Below are 14,900 nucleotides of genomic sequence, written 5' to 3' on the forward strand. Positions count from 1 at the left end.
CACAAGACAAGGAAATGCTGTAATGTCCTGTGTACATTGTAATGTCCTGTGTACATTGTTTCTGCTCTTACCTTCCTCTGAACATTTCTGGGCAGAGAAATTACTCCCCCTCCAACCAACTCCTTTTTGCCCTTTGCAGGTGGCATGTGATGTTAAGGTCTTTTATATAGGACGAAAGAAGGAAAAGAACTTGGCTGCAACAAAAACAGAGGTAAAAATTAATGTTTGTAGGCTATGAAGACTGTGAGAAATCATTTTGATAGGTAGGGGGTGTAGATGCCATTTGCTTGTGAATATGTGTGTGTGTGTGTGTGCGCGTGCACACGCGCACATATGTGAGAGAAACAGAGAGAGAGGGGGAGAGAGAGAGAGAGAGTCTTGTAGTAATGGTTTTTCTCCATTGGCCTGTGGAATCAGTTCAGTGTAGGATGTGTTGACTGTTTACTGTGGCTATTCCTAAGGGTTGAGGAACTGGAGGAGTAGTTCTTAACAGAATTTAAGCTAATGATACTGCTTGTTGGATATTATTTCATTTTCAGAAAGGACTGGCTGAGGAGGGGTTGGGAAACTGACATTGGATGTCAGGTACTTATGTCAGCTTAGGCTCAAGGTAACATCATGAAGTACTCATGATCATCCCTGATTTCCAGATAAGGCAACTGAGCTTCAGAAAATTGAAATGATTGTCCAAGTTCTGCAGAAAGTAAGTAGAGGACCTCATATTTAAGCCCAGGCTAGTTTGATTTGAAACTCCATGTTCTTCCTTCTTTTTTTTTTTTTTTTTTTTTTTTTATTAGAGACAGGGTCTTGCTGTGCTGCCCAGGATGGAGTGCAGTGGTGCTGTCATAGCTCTCTGCAGCCTCAATCTCCTGGGCTCAAGTGATCCTCTTGCTGCTGTATGGGGGCTGAGAATCCCTAAAGAGCATTCTCCAAATTTTCTAAAATTCCTCAATTTTTATGGAAAATTCCCCAAATTTTCAGATTAAATCATCTGAAAATTTAACATGAAAATTTTATCTTGAATGAAATACTATGTTTGACCATTTCATGCTGCAAGGATACTTTTAGGGACACCTAATGTACCCACCGTTAATTACCAGTAAAATCCACATAGATACAATTATTATTTTCTACAAGGATTTTGTTCCAGGAAGGGAGAACACAAAGTCATGTTCCATGTAGGAGGAGGAAGAATGCATACAGGGCCTCATCTGTCGCTTCTGGGCTCAGCATTCAGAATGGGCTCTTCATGTGGGTCTGGCTTTGACAGAGAGTTTGAGGAAGCTGTGTGGGCAGGGACTTAAGGAGTGGCTAGCACTCCTCCGAGCACCTTGGGGAATGCACACCTATAAAACAGAGCAATATATTCTTGAATGCACTATTAAACTGGCATTGTAGTAATTAAAGAGTTTAGTAATTACAGGGCTGGCCAAACAAGAGCAGGGAAAAACTTCTCAATCCCATCTCCCCCAGGATTGAAAGGCTGAGGTTTGTAAAGGGTACTTTGGTGGGCATGGGACTGGAGAACTTGTGTAATTGATTGGCGGGGATTGAAATCACAGGAGCACCTAAAACTGTCTGTGTGCAGCGGAGTCAGTTCCCGGGAGGGGTGTGTGTGTTGGGGGGCGGGGGGTGCTCAAGACTAGGTGGTGTCTCTTGTTCTACTGAAATGCTAACAAATATCTAGAAGACCAGTTATTTAGGTTTCACCATAGTGATTGATATGGTTAGGCTTTGTGTCCAAACCCAAATCTCATCTTGAATTGTAATCCCCATAATCCCCATATGTCAAGGGAGGGAGCAGGTGGGAGGTGATTGGATCATGGAGGTGGTTTCCCCCATGCTGTTCTCCTGATAGTGAGTGAGTTCTCATGAGATCTGATGGTTTTATAAAGCAGTTTTCCCTGCTCTTGCTCACTCTCTCTCTGGCATGCCACTATGTTAAGATGTGCCTGATTGTCCTTCCACCATGATTGTTTCCTGAGGCCTCCCTGGCCTTGTGGAACTATGAGTCAACTAAACCTCTTTTCTTTATAAATTACCCAGTCTCAGGTATGTCTTTATAGCAGTGTGAAAACAGACCAATACAGTGATGTTATCTTTGGTAGTTGGGAAAGTTATACATTTTGTGACATTGGTTATGTGACTGGGGCAGTAAGCAACTTACAGAAAACAAACTAAGCCATGGCGAGAAATTGTTTATGCCTATTCTTTAGCAAAGTCCAAGCCCCTACCATAATTCCAACCTTGCCTTATGAATGTGGCTTTAAGCTTCAGGCAAGGAGGGGGATCATTTTCCCTTGACTCCAAGTTTAACTATAAACTAAATCCCTCTCATAGTTATGTTGGCCTTTGTAGTAGAATAAGCAAAAAGCCAACCAAAAAAAAAAAAAAAAAAAAAATCCCCGGGAAAACATAATTTAGCCTGGGAGGTTAGAAGCAAGATGGAGTCAGTAATGTTAGATTTCTCTTATTTATAATTCTGCAAAGGCAGTTCAAGAGTCACCAGACTGTTAAAGGATTTCCATACTGCAAACAAGCTTAAGGACACCTGAAAGAAGAAAGAAGAAAACTATTTTTAAAACATTTTTAAAACAACTTCCTTCCATCGCAATCATCAGATTGTGCTACTAAATGTCAGTGAGTTCCTGAGAGATTCGGAGTCACTGTAAGATACCAGGGCTCTTTTGGAATACTGGGGTCATTTATTTTTTGCTCTTTATCATCTACAAATTGTGTCTGTGTTCTCTTACCAGACACACGGAGTGTCTTTACCACTGATTAAACATTCAGTGCCTGGAGGGGATGGAGTGGGTCATGGGAGCTGACATTTCCTTCCAAAAGTGGTAGGGATGTCCTTCTTAGAGCAAGACCATGATTACTAATTAACTAAAAATTCTGATCCTGGAAATAAAAGCTGGCCATTCATTTGCATTTGAAAGCCATTAACATTTTCTTGATAGGTCAGTAAATAGTTACCAGATCTTTGGCTGCTTTGGTGGACTGTGCTCCTCTGCTTTTATTGCTAAGCCATCCTTCAGACAGAGAGGGAGCGGCTGCAGGAGGTAATGAGGTATGTTTGTGAACCTTGGGTTCTTTTGTGGTTACAGATGTGTGTCTACAAGTGTGTGTGAATTTGAGTTGGTCTCTTTTAGTCAAAATGCCCTTGTCAATTTGTTAAACACAGACAAAGATAAACAACACCAATAATAAATCAAAAATTATGCTCTTGCATACACATGGAACAAAATTCTCATTTATCTTTTTTTCTTAGTGTGTGTATATTTTTCTGAACTAAGGCTGGATCTATAAGCCTGATTGTAGTGAAACCTGTGTGTTTATGTGTGTGTTTCTGTGTGAGGTGTGATGAATTACTTAATACTTAGGTTGAGGCAGCAGGCAGAAATTCTTTCAGATTCTGGAAATGAGGTGAGAGAAATGAATAAAAGGAGTTAGAATTTGGGAGTGAGATTAGAGCATTTCTCTCTGAAAGGATGTGGAGTTGTGATTGAGAAAATGTAATTGGAGAACCAATTATAGTCAGAAAATTGAGAAATCTATCACTATGCTTATGGGTTTGGTACCTCTGTTGATCAAATACAGAATAATTTTAGGGAATAGACTGAGGGTGTGTGTAACATACTGGGATGCATTTATGAGTTGGTATGCACTGGGGGTTAGGAGTGGTTTCCTGTGGAATCTGGAAGGAGGTCATAAAGAGAAAGGTAGGGTATCTGTCCTGGCAGTCATGTGTGGAGTAGAATGGGAGTGCCCGTGGGAAGAGGAGAAGGTGATAAATTGTTTTTGGCCCTCCCTGGCAAAACTTAAAATAAAAAAAAATTGGATCCTTACTAGTTGCCAGAGTCTAGCTAGACACATGCAGGCATTTCTTTTCTGACTGGTTACAGAGGTGGGAAGGGAGAGTTACTCTTGGAGAAGAGAAAGAAATTGAGACTAATCCCCATGGGTCTCCCTGAAAAAGGATATCAGTAGGTTCTTGTTGCAGAATCTGATCAGTGGCTTTGCTGGGCAAGGAGGACCTCCCAGTGTCCAAACTGTCTACAGTCTGTGTCCTGGTGTGGGACAATAAGTGTATGTCTGCAGGTGTGCCAAGAAGGGGTGAGATGGAGGGCATCTTTGGTTTGTTGTGCTGGTAGGACCCTGTGCTACCAGGGACCAAATGAAGTGCTACACTAAATTTAAGACAGCTCATTGCTATTTCACTCACACTTTGACAGGATGCCAATGATCATTTTTTATTATCAGGAATTCCCTCACAAATACATTTTAATGAGCTAATAAAATTACTTTAAAAATTGTTCTGTAAGCAGGGAATGGAACTAGAATAAGAAATGTTCCATTTAAAATTGGTTCAGGTGGCAGCTGTGGAATGTGATGAGAAATATAAGACTTCACACACTCTGTTGCTGGGCTCGAGGAGGAGTTAGCTGTCTCCTAGAGATGATCCCTTTGCAGTTCAGATGGGGAAACTGAGACCCAGAGGGGTTAAGTTGTTTTTCCAAGGTCACACAGCAGGCTAGGGTAAGAGCTGACTCTTAGATCTCTCACTTTGGATGTGACCAGACTTGCAAGAAAAAAGCCATTCATTTGCTACCTTATCCCTTCCCACTCACCAAGCAGCTGGGAAAGGATGACCCAACCTCATAATATTGCCCAGCATTTTTGATGAATAGCTATGGCTTGCTGGGGTCCTCTTTGCAAGTTGTTCTTGGTCTATCTACAATGAATCCTCTTTTCCACTAGATCTCATGCCTTGTGTTAGCAAAGGATTTTAAAAGAATGGCTTAGACCTCCATATACACATCAAACACTGGCCATAATGCCGAAAAGAGGACATATATACAGTTTTTCCAAATTAATTTAGATAGTCATTTTAGTAATTTGGGCCCCCATGTGGTTTGTCTACTTTGCCTAAAGAACTATAACGGTACCAGGACAATGAGCTTTGATGATTATTCATATAGTAAATAATTCAAGAAGAAAAAAAATTCTGCTTTTGCGTAATGTATATATATTAATAATTCTTTTTTAAAATTTTACGTTAAATTCTGGGATACATGTGCAGAACGTGCAGGTCTGTTACATGGGTATACATGTACCATGGTGGTTTGCTGCACCCATCAACCCATCATCTAGGCCCCACATGCATTAGGTATTTGTCATAATTCTCTCCATCCCCTAGTCCCCCATCCCCTAACAGGCCCCGGTGTGTGATGTTCCCCTCCCCATGTCCATGTGTTCTCATTGTTCAACTCCCACTTATGAGTGAGAACATGTAGTGTTTGGTTTTCTGTTCCTGTGTTAGTTTGCTGAGAATGATGGCTTCCAGTTTCATCCATGTCCCTGCAAAGGACATGGACCCATTCTTTTTTATGACTGCATAATATTCCATGGTGTATATGTGCCACATTTTCTTTATTTATTTATTGATGGGCATTTGGGTTGGTTCCAAGTCTTTGCTATTGTAAATAGTGCTGCAGTAAACATACATGTGCATGTGTCTTTCTAGTAGAATGATTTATAATCCTTTGAGTATATACCCAGTAATGGAATTGCTGGGTCAAATGGTATTTCTAGTTGTAGACCCTTAAGGAATTACCACATCGTCTTCCACAATGGTTGAACTAATTTACACGCCAAACAGTGTAAAAGCGTTCCTATATATAGTAATAATTCTTACATTTCAGTACGATTTTTTTCCTCACTAACCTAATTAAAATTGCAACACTTACCCCAACATTCCTCATTTACCGCCCACTTTTTCTCCATATACTTATACAGTATAACCTATTGTAAATTTATTTATTTTGTTTATTGTCTCTTTTTTCTACTTGTGGGAATGTAAGTCTCATGAGGGCAGGGATTTTTATCTGTTTTGTTCATTGTTGTATAGCCAGTGTTTGAAAGAATGCTTGGCACATCATAGGGACTTAATAAATAATTCATGAATGAATAAATAAACTGCAAGCAGATTTCTTTCTTCCAGAGATATAGCTTAGATAATGATGAATGAGCGTGGCAAATAGGGCACATCAGTAGCTTCTTCTAGGTCTCCCAGATAATTTAAAACAGTACTATGGGCCATAAACTTAATGTGGTTTTGTTTGATAAAACTACAATCTCACAGAAAGCCCAAGCTGGTGTACACTGTGGGGCATTATAGCATAGACTATAGAGTAACGGTTGAAAGCCATGGCTGTGGAGTCCAAAGGGCAGGTGTTCAAATTGGGGCTTTGCTCCTTATCAGCTGTATGACATCAGGCAGGTTATTTGATGTTTCTGAAGCTTAATTTTTTCATCTGCAAGTGAGGATAGTAGCCATAATCAACTTTCAGTTGTTATAAAAATTGCATGTGACAAATTATGGAAGCCTCTTAGGATATCTGCTCAATCACTGTTAACCATTATTATCATTAGCATTAAAATTGCATAATTATATATTTGTCCTATAAAAATAATAGTCAAAGATTAAGGACAGATTGCCAAGTAGCGGTTTTTTAAAAAACATTTTTAAAAGCACTTAACCCTATTTAAATTATTTTCTTTTTTATTTGCCTCTTGCCATTTTTCTTGATCTTAGTTTTTCTTCAATTGCATTTCTAATTGAGATAGGAAGCTTCACCACCAAGGGTTCTATAATGCAGGAAGTAAAGTCAATCAGATAATGCTGGAGTTTTTTTTAAGGTTTAAGGAAACCTTTCTCTTGTATAGCTAGAAAATAGATATTATTGTTCCGTAGAGCAAGTAACCATATTTGAATATATGGAGCAAAAGGACTATTGATAAACAGCAAGTTTAAAAAAAAATGTTAATGATATTTTATTAAAAAGTCATATTTACCTATGCATATTAGTTATCTATTGCAGGGTAACAAATTACCTTACAATTTTGTAGTTTAAAACAACAAACATTTATTATCTCCCAATTTATGCAGGTCAGAAATATGGGAGTGGGTTAGCTGAGTGGTGCTGATTCAGGGTCTCTCATGAGTCCGGCCGAGATGTCAGCCAGGACTGCAGTCATGTGAAGGCTTGAATGGGGATAGAGGCCTGCTTTCAAGGGAGCTCACTCAGATGGCTCTTAGCAAAAGACCTCAGTTGTTTGCTAGAAATTTCCATAGTCCTGCTTGAATGTTATGATGGCATGGCAACTGTTTTATTCAGGAAATGATCCAAGAGAAAGAGCAAGGAGGAAGCTGTAAAGCCTAGTCTTGAAAGTTAGATGCCATCCCTTCTCCATATCCTATCTGTTGAGAGTGAGTCACTAAGTCCAGCTCATCCGCAAAGCGGGAGGTGGTAGGGACTTGGCCTACCTCTTCAAGAGAGGAGTATCAAATAATTTGTGAAATTAAAAACACCTGCCATGTCATGATTTTAAGTAACATTGAATTATATTTTACTTCACATACTTACTGAGTACTGTCTCTATGGATATTTACACTGTCCTCAATCTTTTGCTATTACATGTAATACTGTGATGGAAAACCTTTATTTGTATATACATTGATTCCCAAATGTGTAAGTGTATTTATGGGATGAATTTCTATAAATGCAATTGCTGGGTAATGGGCATGAGTAATTTTAATAGTTTTTGCCGAGTCTTCATTGAGCATAGGGTGTTTATAGTTTGACCAGCAATGGGTGGGTGTTTTTTCATAGTGTCTAACATAGTGTGTTAATAAACATTTGGAAAAAAATTAAATATTATTATAAAAAGCAATCTCACATCTTACAACTATTAGCATCTACCAAACAGGAGACATGGTCACTTGGATAGACATTCTAACTCCTCTTCTTATCAGTGAACATAAGATCACTCTTTGCTTTATTAGTTCATTTAATTACACCAGGCATGAGAGGTTATTAATCTTTATGGAATTTAACAAGCAAGTTTAATTTTATAGGATTTCTTATGAAGCTCTTTGGAATATGAGACAGTGGAGACAGTCATGGTAAGAAAGACTAGAATTGGAGTAATTTATTCTAGAAAACACAAGGCAATCCTTGTTGTAGAGAAAGGTTGCTTTCACAGCTCCATTTCCTTTTGCATAGTAAGAGGGCATTATGTTGACTAATAGCAGTTTCTTATCAATGTATGAGAAGTAAGTCCTCTTATTCAACCAGTCCTTGGATAAATGACTAAAGAAGACTGCTTCCTACTGAAGAGAATATGGGAGGAAACGTTGATTGGGTGGAGAATGAGATTGCAAGGAAATATCAAACAATTCCTGATTTAGGGAGTCATGAACTAAGACCTCACAGGAGAAGAAAGGGGATGTTCTTTTTGAGTAAAGAGAGTATGATTTACAAGGCAGCCTGGGAAAGCAAGCATTGGTGGGTTGGTGGGGAAAGTAGGCCTTGTATAGGCAAGACTGCAGCTATGGCTCCTCTTCCTGGCTTTCTGCACTTATGTCCCAGGCAATGCATGAGTCATTCAACACATGGGGCCATAAAGCACTTAATGGAGGTTATACCAGGGCAAGTGAACCAGGACAGCAGTCAGCATTATTCATCAGCTGCTTCACCAGAACACCAAGTCGGGTATGGTGCCACACTCAGGGAAAGTAGGACTGACATATTTTGTAGGAACATTCTGTTTCTTACCCAGGACCCACTACCTGTCTTCTCTTTGGTAAATAATAATGTAGTGAGACCTATGCTTTATGATTTAGAATATTTTTATTTGATTTCCACAATAAAAAGCTGGCAATAGATAATAATAACAGAAGAAATTGTAGTTTCATTTTACAGATAGGAAAGTTGAGACTCAAGAGTATTACATAAATTGTTACAGTTACCACGGCAAAAAATGGTAGGGTTGGGAATCAAGCTCAGGGATTCTCGTGCTCTATTTAGCACTGCCCTCTCTTCTGAGAAGAACTTGGGGATAGAATAAAAAAAAAAAAATAAGACACTAATGAAATGTTTATCACATGTGTCTTTTGTGAAAGGGAGAAATAGAATAGTGTGAGATTTCTGTGACTCACTTGAAAATGAGTTTTAAAAACTATATTGAAGCCAAAATCACCCTGATACCAAAGCCAGACAAAGACACAACAAAAGAATAAAACTACAGACCAATATCCCTTATTAACATAGATTCAAACATTCTTGACAAAATACTAACAAACTGAATCCACCAGCACGTGGAAAAGATAATACACCATGATCAGTGAGTTTTATTACAGATGTGCAAGGATGGTTCAACATGCACAATTCCATAAATGTGATTCATCACAGAAACGGAATTAAAAACAAAACCCATATGATCATATTAATAGATGTAGAAAAAGTATTTGATAAAATCCAGCATTCCTTCATAAAAAAACCCCTAACAACCTTGACGTAGAAGGACCATACCTCAAAATAGTGAAAGCCATTTATGAAAAACCCATAGCCAAAATCATACTGAACAGGGAAAAGTTCAGTATGATTGAAAGCATTCCCCCTAAATGGAGACAAGACAAGGATGCCCAATGTCACCACTCATATTCAACATAGTACTGGAAGTCCTAGCTACAGTAATCAGGCAATAGAAGAAAATAAAAGGCATCCAAATTGGAAAAGAGGAAGTCAAATTGCCTCTGTTCACTGATGATATAATCTTATACCTAAAAAACTCTAAACCCTCCAAAAGACTCCTAGATTTAATAAATGACTTCAGTAAAGTTTCAGGACTCAAAATTAATGTACAAAAATTAGTAGCATTTCCATACACCAATAACAATCAAGCTGAGAACCAAATCAAGAACTCAATCCCATTTATAATAAAATAAAATAAAATACCTAGTAATACATTTGACCAAGGAGGTTCCAGGATCTGTACAGACAACTATAAAACACTAATGAAAGAAATTGTAGAAGACACAAATTGGAAAATATCCCATGCTCAAGGATTGGAGGAATCAGTATCATCAAAATGACCATACTGCCCAAAGCAATCTACAGATTCAGTGCAATTGTTATCAAATTACCAACATTATTCTTCACAGGTTTAGAAAAAACAATCCTAAAATTCATATGGAACCCTGAAAGAGTGTAAGTAGCCCAAGTAATCCTAAGCAAAAAGAATAAAGCTGGAGGTACCACATTACCTGACTTCAAATTACTCTAAAAGACTATAGTAACCAAAACAGCACAGTACTGGTATAGAAATAAACATATAAATCAGTAAAAAAGAATAGAGAACTCAGAAATATAGCCACATACCTACAATCAACTGATTCTTGACAAAAATATGCACTGGCGAAAGGACTCCCTATTTAATAAATGGTACTGGGAAAACTGGAATGTCATATGCAGAAGAATGAAATCTCTCACCATGTGCAAAAATTAACTCAAGATGGATTAAAGACTTAAATGTAAGACCTGAAACTATAAAATTCCTGGAAGAAAAACCTAGGAAAATCTCTCTGAACATTGGCCTAGGCAGAGAATTTATGACCAAGTCCTCAAAAGAAACCACAACAGAAATAAAATTAGACAATAGGAGACTTAATTAAACTAAAAAGCTTCTGCACAGTAAAAAAAAATAAAATAGAGTAAACAGACAACCTACAGAGTGGGATAAAATATTTGCAAACAATGTATCTGACAAAGGGCTAATATCCAGAATCTATAAGTAACTCAAACAACTCAACAGGAAAAAACAAACAAACAAAAAACAACAACAACAAAAAAAACCACATAACCCCATTAAAAAGTGGGCAAAGGACATGAACAGATATTTTTCCAAAAAAAGGCATACAAGTGGCCAAAAAACATGAAAAAATGCTCAACATCACTAATCATCAGAGAGATGCAAATTAAAACCACAAATGAGATGTCACCTTGCACTGGTCAGAATGGCTGTTATTAAAAAGTCAAAAAACAACACATATTGGGGAGGATACAGAAAAATGGAAATGCTGATACAGTTTTAGTGGGGATGTAAATTAGTGCAACCTCTATAGAAAATGGTATGGAGATTTCTCAAGAAACTAAAATTAGAACTACCCTTCAATCCAGCAAGTTCACTACTGACTATCCATACACAAAAAATAAATTGTTTTATCAAGAAGGCACCTGCAATTGTATTTTTATTGCAGCAGTGTTCACAATAGTAAAGTCATGAAATCAACCCAAGTGGTCATCAACAGATGATTGGATTAAAAATGTAGTGTACATATATGCCACGGAATAGTACTCATCCATAAAAAACAATGAAATCATATTTTTATAGCAACATGGATAGACCTGGAAGCTATTTTTTTCTGCATGAAATGACCCAGAAACAGAAAGTAAAAAACTGCATGTTCTCACTTACACATGAGAGCTAAACAGTGAGTATATATGGACATACAGAGTCATAGACACTGGAGACTCCAAAAGGAGAAAGGGTGGGAGGGGGGTGAAATACTACTTATTGGGTACAATGTACACTATTTGGGTGATGGGTACACTAAAAGCCCAGTCTTCACCACTATGCGTATAAATCCATGTAACATGTTTGCACTTGTACTCCTAAATCTGTAAAAATTAAAATCAGCAAAAAATATTTTTAAAAAGTGAAAAAAATGCTGGTAGGAATATCATAGATCTTCTAGTTGAATTTCTTTCATTTGTAAATGAGGAAACTGAGAATGAGAAACCTTAAGTAAATTTTCCAAGGTAATCTAGCTGGTTATTTTCGGAATGAAGATTGCAAAAAAGAGAATTAACTAGATTTAAAGTCTTCTGGAAGATGCTATATCATCTATGTACCATTCTTGCTAAAAAAACAAACTTAAATCTGATAAAAACTATAAAGCTAATAATTAATTTACAGGAACTATAAGGATAGAGAAATATGTTAGCATGCATAGAGATGTAATCAATAAAATTCAGACTGCAGGAAAAATCTGCAGAACAAATTCTGTTTATTAAAAAATACATAACAGATATAAACCAATTACGAGATATAAATCTTACTTGCATCCTCAGGAGAGCAGAACAAATTGTAAAAGTTTATCAGACAGTGAAAGAAAATTCAAAATTCACTAGATATTTGATGACAGTAAAGAATTATTATAAACATATGTTAGGTGTGATAATATTTTGCCTTTTGCAAAATTTCTTATCTTTTAAAGAAACATGCTGAGTATTTTTAGATTAAAAGACATGAGACCTTAGATTTGCTTCAGAGTATTTCGGGGTAGGGAGAAAAGTGGACCAGAATAAAGACAGAATGAATTGGCCATGAGTTGATAATTTTTTAATTTAGATAATGGGGGCTTGGGAGGCTTGTTATAGAATCCATTGCATACATTTGAGCTTTTCCATTAAAAATCTTACTAGCTATATAGTAAATCAAATTCACATCTAAAATTGTTTTCTCTTACTTTTTAGAGATGGCAAGAAAGAAGCTGAAAAAATTTACTACTTTGGAGATTGTGCTCAGTGTTCTTCTGCTCGTGTTGTTTATCATCAGTATTGTTCTAATTGTGCTTTTAGCCAAGGAGTCATTGAAATCAACAGGTAAGAAGTAACTCTGCGGCTCTCTCCATGTGTTGTTTTTATTAGAGCAAATCTTCATCAATGGCAGGAAAGTAATGCTTTCATGCTCGTGTGTGTGTGTTTGTTGCAGGGGCTGTTATATGTGTGTGTTCTACATGTTTTGGGCAGCTCAGTAGACATTCATTGTAGGTTTAAGTTGTGATACTTTGATTTAGCAATTAATGCATTGCAGGATTCCATAACTGACATTTTAAATACATTTGCCAAATTTCCTTAAATAGCTATAATTCTGCTAAGAATGGTAATTAACAATACCCTTATGTGAAAGGCAAGCAAATGAGTATATGAGAGACTTCAAAAAGTTTGTGGAAAAATAGAAATAGAAAGACAGAAAGATAAAAATAAAAACAATAAACTTTATTTCTCAATGTAAACTCCATCAAGTTCAGGACACTTTTGTAAAAGATGATACCAGCCATTTAGTCCATCCATAAGAACTAAGGGTCCTAGGAATTTAACCTTTTTAATGCAGTCTTTTTTACATTATTAACTGAAAAAAATGAGTGCCCTTTATAGATTTTTTTAAGATTAGGAAACTAAAAGAAGTCAAAAGGAGCCAAATAAGAACCATAAGGTGGATTTCCCATCAAAACTCTTGCAAAATTGCCTTTGTTTGATGACGAAATGAGCAGGAGCTTAGTGGTGGTGGAGAAGGACTGTCTCTGAAGCTTTCCTGGGCGCTTTTTCTGCTAAAGCTTTGGCTAACTTTCTCAAAGCACTCTCATAATAAGTAGATGTTACTGCTCTTTGGCCCTCCAGAAAGTCAACAAGGAAAATGCCTTGAGCATCTCAAAAAACTGTTGCATGACCTTTGCTCTTGACTGGTCCGCTTTTGCTGTGACTGGGCCACTTTCCCCTCTTGGGAGCCATTGCCTTGTGCTTTGTCTTAAGGCTCGCACTGGTAAAGCCATGTTCCATCTCCTGTTACAACTCTTGAAAGAAATACTTCAGAATCTTGATCCCCACTTGTTTAAAATGTCCATTTAAGGTTCTCCTCTTGTTTGCAGCTGATATGGGTACAACAATTTTGGCACCCATAGAGTAGAAAGTGTGCTCAACTTTCATTTTTTCAGTCAGAACTGTGTAAGCTGAACCACTTGAGACATCCGTGGTTTTGACTATTTTTTTGGCTGTTATTTGTCAGTCCTCTTCATTAGGGCATGACAAAATTAATTTTTATCTTCACAAATGGATGTGGATGGTCTGCTGCTGTGGGCTTCATCTTCAATATTGTATTGGCCCTTCTTAAAATGAGTTATTCCTTTATAAACTGTTGATTTCTTTGGGGCATTGTCCCCATAAACTTTTTGTAAGTATCAGTGATTTCACCATTTTTCCACCCACGCTTCATCATGAGTTTAATGTTTGTTCTTGCTTCAATGTTAGCAGAATTTATGTTGCTCTGATAGGTGCTCTTTTCACACTGATGTCTTATCTTCCTAGTGCCTCAAGCTAAGTCCTGTTCAGACATGTTGTAACAATCTACTGTGAGTTTATTTTAGTGTCAAAAATATTTGAAATTTCTACAAAGTTTTTTCATAATACATATTTTTCATGGACTTTCTGAAGACCCTCATCTAATCAAAGTTTTTTTGTTTATTGAATTTTTATGTCCCCAAAAGGAGCTGGATTATGCAGAGTTATCCATGGTTTCTTATCTGATTCATCTAGGAGCAACTTCCTAGGAGAACCAGGCAATCAAAGGTTAACCTGTGGCTTCTCTGCCTCTCCTACCCCATCCCTTGTTACAACAATTTCTACTTTTTGTAGAAAAAAGTCCCAAAGGTTGCTCAACTCTTAAAATTATGTGATTCTAAAGATGTAACTAAAACCATTGTGCAGACATTGGCACAATTTGAATCTGAAACCCCGAATGAAAGAAAAACCAATCAAAAGACTAACTGTTTTGTCTTAATGTCATTATTAATTTATTATAGAACACCTTCAAGAAAGCTCACTTCCTTATTTTAGGATACAATAAAAACACCTTTTCTAATTTACTGATTTTTAAATCTGAAATCAAAGTTCTCCAGCCCTTAGGTAAGTCCTAGCTGTCAGTTTTTAGACTGGTGGGCTCCCTTTACATCTTTTGTCATATAGGACTTTGTATTTACAGAAGAATGATGTTGCTCAGAAGCATTCTTTGTCCTGGGGATGGGCTGTTGACTGAGCAAGCAAAGTTAAGGTTACTGTGACTAGGATGGCACTTGTACTGCACATGTTCTGTGTGCCCTTGCTGCTGGGGTTGGAAGTAAAGAATGAGATCAGAGGTCTGCAGACTTTACTGTAAAGGACCAGATAGTAAATGTTTTAGATTTTGTGGGCCATACAGACTCTGCCATATGA

The 14,900-nt window shown here is 37.2% G+C and overlaps 1 protein-coding gene across 2 annotated transcripts in view; it reads left to right on the plus strand.

The window, feature by feature from the left end:
- The window catches only part of MGAM (maltase-glucoamylase), a 138,215-nt gene continuing 123,315 nt past the window's right edge, over window positions 1-14,900 (plus strand). The window contains exons 1-4 of one of the 2 annotated variants that reach the window (XM_073009419.1): window positions 1-211; window positions 2,491-2,668; window positions 2,964-3,073; window positions 12,387-12,515. In XM_073009419.1, coding sequence (XP_072865520.1) covers window positions 12,389-12,515 — 127 coding nt within the window. In that variant the 5' untranslated portion in view covers window positions 1-211; window positions 2,491-2,668; window positions 2,964-3,073; window positions 12,387-12,388. The remainder of the gene's footprint in view (window positions 212-2,490; window positions 2,669-2,963; window positions 3,074-12,386; window positions 12,516-14,900) is intronic. The other variant, XM_073009420.1, reaches the window with a different exon arrangement.

Source organism: Chlorocebus sabaeus, chromosome 21 (genome assembly GCF_047675955.1).
Source record: "Chlorocebus sabaeus isolate Y175 chromosome 21, mChlSab1.0.hap1, whole genome shotgun sequence".
NCBI classification, from domain to species: Eukaryota; Metazoa; Chordata; class Mammalia; order Primates; family Cercopithecidae; genus Chlorocebus; species Chlorocebus sabaeus.